Below are 10,582 nucleotides of genomic sequence, written 5' to 3' on the forward strand. Positions count from 1 at the left end.
CGGTATTTTGGCTTGGGTGGAGAGAATATCGAGGGGAGTTTTTTTGTTTAGGATTTTGGTTGGCAATCTGTTGATAAGGTAGACGGAGGTTGCCACAGCTTCAGGCCAGAGAAAGGTAGGAACCTTAGATTCAATCATAAGGGCACAGGTAACTTCTAGGAGGGTACGGTTTTTCCTCTCGGCCACCCCGTTCTATTCTGGTGTATAAGCACATGATGTTTGATGAACAAGCCCTTTCTTTTTAAAGAATTCAGACATAGTGTTGTTAACGAATTCCCTCCCATTATCGGATCGAAGGATTTTGATGGTGGTTTGGAACTGAGTTTGGATCATATGGAAGAAGATGATAAATTTATCGGTCACCTCAGATTTGTGTTTTAACAAGTAAATCCACGTCATCCTAGTACAATCATCAATAAAGGTAACAAAATATTTGTAACCATTCCCCCCAATAACAGGTGCAGGACCCCAAACATCAGCATGCACTAGATCAAACATAAATTCCATACGAGTATCCGAGGGTTTGAAAGATTGTCGGTGGCTCTTGGCCAAAACACATGTCTCACAAGAAAAATTTTTAGGAAGTGTAAAATCCGGAAACAAAAGCTTAAAATAACCAGGGGAAGGATGTCCTAGCCTTCTGTGCCACAGCCAAGCCTCTTCTTTCGTGGATCCGTGAGCTAGCATTGCACTACCATGTTGAGCTACCCCATCCACGTAGTAGAGTCCTTGGTTCTCAGTGCCACGCCCAACGATCTTCCTCGTCCGAATATCCTGCAAAATGCAAAAAGTCGGATGCATTAGGAGTGTGCAGTTCAACTCCTTTGTCACATGACTTACATACATCAATCTCTGGGATAGACTTGGAACAAATAAGCAGTTTGACAATTTAAGATTCGGTGAAATCTCAATAGTTCCAGTTCCGGCCACTGTAATTAATTCCCCATTTGCAGTCCGAATAAAAGTTTTAGTAATTTCCCCAAATTCAATAAAATCAGCTTTCTCGGGAGTCATAGTATCTGTGGCGCCACAATAAAAAATCCAACCCTTTCTATTTATTCTATCACCATTTTGCACGTTAAATGCAGCGGAAATATTCATCAGAGGTGCAAAACGATTTCCGATCTTAATTGTATCACTTTCTGGGGCTGATTTGATATTACCAAATTTCGTGGGTGACTTATCATATAATAACAAATCAGGGGGCTTATTTTTAAAATAGGGTCTCTGACTTAATTTAGGAGGACTCGAAGGACCAGACTGAAAAGGCAAGAAATTACTAGGGTTTGGTGGGTAACCAAACCCTTTACCTCCATTGTATCCGCCGCCTCCCCAATTCGACGCCTCCCCTGCTCCGGTTCTTTCCACGAAATTTTCGACGCGGATTCCTCCACCTCCGCCACCGCCGTTGTGACTGCCGCTACCTCCAGCACTGATTTCGAGGGGGAGGGTGTTGTCCCGCTTGTTCCCGTCACTCATCGCTCCACCTCGCTGAGTGATTTGGGCGTTTTGCCTCTGTTCCGTCGCCGCGATGTTGGCGGCGGCGAGCTTCGCCTGAGCTCGTGCTCTCTGCCTCTCGTCCCACCATTCTGGGTATCCCACCCGTAGAAAGCAACTCTCCCTTGTATGTTTGTTTTTTCCACAGTGGGAGCACCAAAGTTTGCTCTTGTCCTGCTTTGCTCCAGTTTGGTGGCTGGCTCCTCCGGCAGGTGGCGGTCGTGGCATGATCTCCCGCGCTAGAGAGGTCTCCGGTGAGTGAAGGGGACGCCGGTGGCATGATCTTCCGTCGAGCCGCCTCCCTCTTCACAATTCCGTAGGCCTCTTCGACTGAGGGGTACGGCTCCAGCTTGAGTATGTCCCGTCGAATCCCGTCGAATTCCTCATTCAATCCGGTGAGAAATTTGATTAGTCTCTTTTCGCTGTAGAATTGACGGAATTGTCTAACTCATTTATCACAGCATGTTACCGGCGATTTTTGAGTTCTGTCGACACTGATCCACAAACCGTGGATTCGACGGTAATACGTTTCGAGATCCATATCTCCCTGTCTAATCGAGATTACCTTGTCTTCTAGGTCGTATATGAGATACGGGTCAGCCTTGCTCTCGTAGGTGACCTGTAAGTTGTCCCATAGTGCCTTCGATGTCTGATGATGGGCAAAATCAGCGAGAATATCAGTTTCGATATTGTCGACGATCCATGAGAACACCACGAGATCAGTCTCCTCCCACTCGCGGTATCCCTTGCTGTCTGGTTCGGGTGGGTCGTCGGTGATATGGGAGTATCCCCTTCGACTCCCTATCGCGACTTTCATTAGTCGTGACCACAACCGGTAATTCTTCCCGTTCAGTTTGAACGCCACGGTAACATTCCTTGTCGTTCTTAATCTCGATTCGGTTGTAGGTTTCTCCTCCTCGGAGTCTGGCATATTTGTGTATCAGGGTAAGGGTTGGTACTGTGTTTGATTTTGGTTTCTCGGTCGAGAATTGGTTAGGCTGCGATGAAAGATTTCTGAGCCAGAATCTCTCCTGCTCTTGATGCCATGATAAGAATCGAAATAGGGGAATGATATTGTTTTCAATTGATTCAATTCTAATTACAGAGTTTGTAGGCCTATAAATAACCTAATTTACATAAGGTAATACAATCAAGGAGATATTAATCTATTTACGGAGAATGATCAATTAGGATCAATCACATTAATGTGTGATTTCTTTCCAACAAAACCTATCACCGATTCACATCAATCAAAGTAACAACCGATCATTTAAATATAAACAAATGAATAATTTAAATAAAAGGAATTTTGAACATTAAACAATAAAATAGCTACATGGAGTAAATTACTTTCAAACTCTAGGATTATATGCTCCTTACCTTCTACTCCAAAAGATGAAAATATAAATTAAAACTACTCCCTCCCTTTTTAGGAGTTGTTGGTTACTGTGTTTAATTGGTGAGATAAGAGATGGGTGTAAATATCAAATGGGGAGAGAACGAGATTTGAATATTTAATTGGAGAGAGAAAAAGTGGTTGGGTATATTAATTGGAGAGAGAAAGTTTCCAAAAATATAAATATGACATCTCATTTAGGACAAACTAAAAAGGAACGTGTGTCATCTTAAATGAGACGGAGGAAGTATAATATAAGTTAGTCAAAAGCTAGACAAAGTATAATTTTTGGATCACTATTTCCGAGTTAGAGTGAGCATATATATAGTGCGGAGAAAGCAAAGATACGGTAGGAAATGGATATATTTTTAATATGGAAAAGATTGGGCTTTCCCACTCTTCCACAGCCCGTTCATCGGACGACTCACTTCAACTCAGTGTTCCGCTAATTGCCTATGCCTATGCAGTTTTTCGTATAATGGTCATAATTTTTTTTGTCATACTTCGATTGAGGCGTGCAAAATACCTGCCTGAAACTCTTTTGATGATGCGCACAATGTTGGTCTTGACCGTCTAATTTGACGCATTTACTAATGTTTCTAAATTGCATTTAAGAACGCTTTTAGTAATATCTCTAATTTGTATTTAAAGATCCTTCGTATCTCTAATTTGCGTTCAGGGATTCTTTTTAATAGCGCGTCCTAAAATTAATTCACTCGTGCTTCTTCTTTGTGACCTTATTTCATTTAACACGCCAAGAATATTAATAAAAAAACGTCCTTAATCATTATTTTCCTTTTAGTGGAAAGTTTGTTGAAACGAATTAGCAACACTTGTAATTTACTAAATGATAAAATATTATTATTCCTTCATATTTATCTTGCCCGTCTAATATTAAAATATTGTTATTCCTTAATATTTATCTTAACCCAATATCAAAATGAGTTAGAAAACGTATTAAGATGTCCACATGGATAGGAAAAGCTAGATTGACATATTTTAAAAGTATAAAAACTATACATTCAAAATCAATAAAAGTGGACATATCTAATTTCATATCTGGTGATATATTTCCCACGTCGATCCAGCCAATTTGTGCCAAATCCTTCTAAAAGCGTAAAGAATTATGTGATTAGTTTTCATGCACAAATATGGCAGAAATACATATAATTGTATTTAGATAAGCATTCATAACTAAGGTGTTAGTGTTCCCTATAGAAGCTTCGGCTGTTCCAAATTTGGGAAATGTGGGCTCTAACAAAGCAAGTTGGGAAGGCTGTCTGCCTGCATTACTCCTACGTTGTAACCAAATTATTTCGACCGTTACCTACTTAGTTTTGGATTTTATGCTTCTATGCCCGACTTATGATAAAGCTTTTATAAATGCTTACCCCAAACTGTTTCATCAAAATCAGATATTATGTCTTGGTTCTACCCCAACTCTTGTAGCAATTTGCGATGTGTAACGAATGTAGAGAGTGTGTCATAACAGCGTTACACGTTTTTTTTAATACTTCTTCTATTTCCTAATAATACAAACTCTCCATTTTAGGAAATGGACTCCACAATCCGTTAACACTAATTTCACTACTTTTTTTACTCTTCTCTCTTACTTAACTATTTTTTCTCTTCTTTCTCTCACTTTACTAATTTTGCATTAAAACTCATGTCATTCTCAAAATTTCTTTAAGAAACGAGGGAGTAAGAAAATATGAACCGATAATTTTCTATACAGTACCAAACCCAGTCGGACCAAGATAACTAGAACATAAATTTTGATTACTCAAAAGCTAACCATCATAAAAAAAATATTCTACCCCACATATTAAACTCGCCACAATACAAATTTAACATCTTGACATATTTCAATATCTATATTAGTATATTATCATATCTTTTCATATACTTATTTCTTCATCATTAAATAAGGTTATTAGTATTATAAATAGGCATTTTTATTATCTTTTGAGTTAATTATAGATGAGAATTATCTTTTATCTTTCTGGCTTTTTTACTTTCACGCCTAGTTAGAAAACTCTCTTGCTTGATCGATGGGCAATGCTCCCACAACTTGCAACCCTTTGATCGACGATCTGCGGATGTTGATCACCACTGATACGAGTAACCTCATATCAGAATTATTACTAAGTACATATTCCTCCGCCCTAGGCGTGCACAAACCGAACCGGCCCGGCGGTTAACCACCGGTCCCGAACCGGAACCGGGACCAGAACCGGCGGTTTGAACCGCCAGGCGGGTTGCCGGTTCCAACGGGCGGTTCAGGGTCGAAGGATGCGTGAACCGTGAACCGGCGGTTCAAAATCGGCGGTTTATCAGTTTGAACCGGCGGTTCAACGGTTCAAACCGCCGGTTCAGGGTCGGCGAAATCGTGAACCGTGAACCGGCAGTTCAAAACCGGCGGTTCGGCGGTTTGAACCGCCGGTTCAACCAATTTTTTTTTAAAAATTATTTATAAAAATTGATTTTTATATTTAAAATCAATTTTTACAAACAAATGAATACAAGAAATTCGTAATAGCCCATATATATTTGATGGGCTTGCGAATTTATGAAACCATTCTTGGTTGTTTCTCTTTTATAGAGACATCCTTGAATGTTTTATGTTCCACTTTTAATGTGGGACAAACTCATTCTTGGTTTTTTCTCTTTTATAGAGACATCCTTGAATGTTTTATGTTCCACTTTCGATGTGAGACAAAATCATTCTTGATTGTTTCTCTTTTATAGAGACATCCTTGAATGTTTTATGTTCCACTTTCGATGTGAGACAAAATATGTTGAAGTACTTTCTTTTATAACTATATGTTTAGAGCATTCATTTATCTTTTTTCAATGTGGGATACAAAACTTTCTTTTGTCTTCTACTTTTCTTCATGTTTTGTATGATATATATAAACAAAATTATTTTTTTAAATATATTCTTGATTGATAAAAATAAAGAATTATTGAGAAATATGATTTGTATATAGAAAATATTTATTTGTATAATAATTATTGTTAGGTTTATACAGTTTGTATAAGAATTATTCTTTCAATGTGTATAATATTATTTATTAGCTAACATATACATAAATTTATAAATATAAGCAAATTATTAATGATAAATAAAATATTAAGTAGTGTTTATTAATTTTTGTAAATAAAATATATTCATTATAAGTTGAAATTCACTCTCTATAATTCAATACACTATAATTCAAGTAGTGTTTTCCCTATAATTCAATACACTCTCTTCCAATTTAAACGCTCAAGTCCAATATTAAGTATTGATATTTTAAAAATCAAAAGGTTTAACTTTAAGTAGTGTTTGTTAATTTTTGTAAATAAAATATATTCATTATAAGTTGTAATTTTTAGTCTTATTCAAATTTATTATCAATAAAATTTTAATTTTCACCTTATTGTTTGAAATTTGTTTAAGCACATTTTATACATAATAAAGACTAAAAAGACAAAAAAAAAAAATACTCCATACTTAAAGTTGGATTTCATTTTTAAAATGTCAATACTTGGATGAGAGTATATTGGATTTTATTTAATTTAGAAGATAGTATATTGAATTATTCACTTTTATAGTTACACATTTTGGATGTGTTACTCTTTATTTCAATATGGGATAAAAGTATTTATTTATAAGTATATATTATAGATCGTCCATCATTCTTTGTCTATATTAATACTCTATCTTATATTATTATAATTTAACAACAAATATTATTACATAAACTATTATTCATTAGTTCTTTATCATTAATGATTTGCTTAGGTTTATAAATTTATGTATATGTTAACTAATAAATAATATTATACACATTGAAAGAATAATTCTTATACAAATTGTATAAACCTAACAATAATTATTATATAAATAAATATTTTCTATATACAAATCATATTTCTCAATAATTCTTTATTTTTATCAATCAAAAATATATTTGAATAATAATTTTGTTTATATATATTATACAAAACATGAAAAAAGTAGAAGATAAAAGAAAGTTTTGTATCCCACATTGGAAAAAGATGAATGAATGCTCTAAACATTTGTTATAAAAGAAAATACTTCAACATATTTTGTCCCACATCGAAAGTGAAACATAAAACATTCAAGGATATCTCTATAAAAGAGAAACAACCAAGAATGATTTTGTCCCATATCGAAAGTTAAACATAAAACATTCAAGGATATCTCTATAAAAGAGAAACAACCAAGAATGATTTTGTCCCACATCGAAAGTGAAACATAAAACATTCAAGGATGTCTCTATAAAAGAGAAACAACCAAGAATGGTTTCATTAATTCACAAGGCCATCAAATATCTATGGGCTATTATGAATTTCATGTATTCATTTATTTGTAAAAATTATTTTTAAGTATAAAAATCAATTTTTATAATTAAAAAGTATTTTTTTTTAATTTTCGGTTGAACCGCCCGTTCAAACCGGCGAACCGCCGGTTCATGCCAAAAACCGGTGGTTTTGAACCGCCTCGTGAACCGGTGGTTTTTTGAACCGGAACTGGAACCGCCGGGACCCTTGGCGGGCCGGTTCCGGTTCATGCATATGACCGTGAACCGCCGGTTCATGAACCGGAACCGGCGGTTCGGAACCGTTGTGCATGCTTACTCCGCCCTCTATTAATTGACACCGTTTGACTTAACATGACTTTTAAGAAATGTAGTGGAAAGTAAGTAGAATGTGGATCCTACATTTATATATTAATTTTATAATAAAATGTGACGGGAATGAATTAGTGGAATGTGAGATCCATTATTTAAAAGTAGTAAAAAGTAAAAATGACAATTAATGGGGAACTGGCGAAAAATGAATTGGTGCTAATTAATTAATTAAGAACGGAGGGAGTAATGTATGATTATGTTGGTTTGCTTTCAAATCAAAATATTTTAGAGGAACCCACCGAATGAAACTAAAATTCGATTTGATTTGATATCATATAAATTTTTTTAAAGAGAAACTGATAAATCAAAATGAACCAAAATTAGTGGCTCCATTAGCTATTTCAGTTTAATTAGTGGAAATATATACGGGAACCAATAAAGATTGCCGGTTTGCATGACGTATACATCGGTAGAGTGTAAGGACTATTATCTTTTGTTCGGTTGTGTATTCGCTTTTAATTTACTATTTATTCATTTTAAATATTTATTACAATTTTTTAAAAACGAATTGGAAAAAAAAAGAAGTGATTCAACTTTTTTGGGATAGAGGGAGTGCTAAAATTGTACAACTATAACCATCCTAACTTCACTTCTATAGCTAATTTAATTATATGCAAACTCTGTTATGATTTACTATAACATATTGTGTCTTATCTATTATTTTGGTTTAACAATTCGAACACCAACTAGATTGGTGATGGTCTCACATGAACTGGACCATATGTTCCGATATGAGTTGTGAATTGATTATTTTGCAAGTTAGGTTCACGACACCTATACAAATAGTTTGGACCACATATTTTTCGACTACAAACGATGTAATTTAGCTCAATTGTTCAAGAAAAAAATACAAAGCGTGCATCACCTAATTCGATTAGAAATTCGATTAGAAATTCATAGTTGCAATGATAGATTGTTTCTTCTTTTTAGATCATGTGGCTGATATACCTAAATACTCCATTCGAGCAATAAAGTGAGACATATTCTTTTTTGGGCCAACATTTTCTTTTATATATGGAAAATAAGGTAACACTTTTTCTCTTTCTTACTTTATCTTTTTTTCTCACTTATACCTTATTCTGATTCTATCTAACCACTAAACGCTATTACCTAAAGACCTGTGCCCCAAAATAAATGTGTCACATATAATGTGACCGAGGGAGAATAAGTTATGCGCTTTCTTTCTACTATCTCCGTATTTGAAAAATAAAAACATTTGAAACAACACGGGTTTTAATGCATAATTATTAAAGTAAGTGAAAATAATTGGTAAAGTAAGAGAGAGGAAGAGAAAAAGTAATTGAAGTAGTGTTTAGTAATTGTGGGGTCCACTTACAGAAGATGAATAATTTAGGATGCATCTTGAAAAGCGTTGCACCCGTGAAATTTGTTGTGAATTTTGTACATTTCGTTATCATATACTCCATTCGTTCCACAGTAATAGAGACATTTCATTTTCTGCACTCATTTTGAAAAAATGATATTAAATAGTTAAAGTGGAGAGAGAGTAAAGTAAGAGAGAGAATAATGTAGAGAAGCGTCTTATCTACAATATTCTCTCTCTTACTTTACTTTTTTCTCTTTCTTAACTATTTATAATTATTTTTCAAAATGAGTGCGCAAAACGAAATGCTTTTATTACTGTGGAACCGATTTGCTAGTTACATAGTAATCACCGAAAACTAACTTTCATGATGCTAAATTTACTGAAGTTAATAAAATGATTTAAATAACTAATTTCATAAAATATTTAACTATATGAAAGCAATGTGCAAAAATTATAGTATAATTATTTAACTACTTTTATTAGTTATGGGATTCCCTAAAAGCCAACCAAAATGTATAATTTAACTAGTATAATTTTCCATTGTCAAAGAATCTATACATTGCGATACTTTTGTATGCATAATTAGGTCAAATATATTTGTGGAGTATTTATTCCGTGATAGTACAAAGTAGAAACCAAATAAGTAATTGTTACACGTATAAAAAAAATAATTTCTGATTAAAAATTAAAAAAAGAATCTCTCTGCACGCAATCCGAATTGGTGAGATGTGATTAGCTCATGATAATGTCATACTTTGATTAATTAACTAAAAAAGTATGATTAGGTCAGTATTTCAGATCGTATCCTTATGTTTTATAATTGAATAGAATAGAATGGGATGTGTCAAAATCTTATCGTCATGAAGTCGCCCTCCTTTATTCTCCAAGATTATTGCCATCCTTGTCTTATAAACACGTACATGCATATACTCATTTTTATTTATAAAATAACTTTGTCATTCAAGTCACCAAATTATGCTTGTCATTTTTTCAACACTGTTTAAGAAAAAAATTATCCTAATTGGGTACTAATTAAATATCTCAACATAGTTGTATTTTTAAATTTTAGAATTCGATGTCTGAATAGAATCTGCAGTTATTCACAAAAATTATAAACAATTGATTTTTCAGAAAAATAAGTTATGGTTACTCAAGCCCCAACTCTTTATTAGCTCTATTCTTTCTAAAGCAACTCTTACCCTCAACTTAGAAGTGTGATCATATATGAGCGAAAGGTTGTAAAAAAGGAGTTATTAGTGTGTTTAAATAATTTGGAGGTATAAAAATAAATTGAGTAGTGTGTTTAAATAAATTTGAGGTATTAGGGTATCTCTAGTGGCTTTCGCCCAGTAATAGCTCAGCCACAAACTCCTCCTGCCACATCATCAGCACTAAAAATGCTCCTGCCACATCATCAGGACAAGCAAATAGCTCAGCAATAGCCTAGTCACATCACCCCTAATTATATAAAACAAATAATTGACAATCACACAAAATACAGAATTAAATTTACGACACAGATACGGGAAAATCTAATTATTTTATTTAAAATTTAAAAAAGTACATTTAAAAAAATTACATAATTAAAAAAAACTAACGTCGTGTAATCCTCCGCGCCCACAACTCTTCAATTAAATCCTTTTGGAGTCGAATATGATCATC

At 34.1% G+C, this 10,582-nt stretch overlaps 1 protein-coding gene across 1 annotated transcript; it reads right to left on the bottom strand.

Annotated features, from left to right (window-relative positions):
• Positions 1–364: 364 nt before the first annotated feature.
• Positions 365–1,936, bottom strand: LOC121784550 (protein no-on-transient A-like). The gene is made up of 2 exons (XM_042182711.1): positions 1,311–1,936; positions 365–774 (listed from the first exon to the last, which is right to left on the bottom strand). The coding sequence occupies exons 1-2, from the start codon at positions 1,723–1,725 to the stop codon at positions 737–739; spliced, it is 453 nt and encodes a 150-aa protein (XP_042038645.1). The 5' UTR covers positions 1,726–1,936; the 3' UTR covers positions 365–736.
• Positions 1,937–10,582: the final 8,646 nt, after the last annotated feature.

Source organism: Salvia splendens, chromosome 21, assembly GCF_004379255.2.
Source record: "Salvia splendens isolate huo1 chromosome 21, SspV2, whole genome shotgun sequence".
NCBI lineage: Eukaryota > Viridiplantae > Streptophyta > Magnoliopsida > Lamiales > Lamiaceae > Salvia > Salvia splendens.

Bases quoted from the DNA above. Each gene is read 5' to 3' on its own strand.
- LOC121784550 (XM_042182711.1), bottom strand. From the start codon at position 1,725: ATGCCACGACCGCCACCTGCCGGAGGAGCCAGCCACCAAACTGGAGCA. The intron at 775-1,310 runs GTAAAGGGTTTG...TGCATTTTGCAG, and splicing joins AGGCGGCGGATACAATGGAG to GATATTCGGACGAGGAAGAT.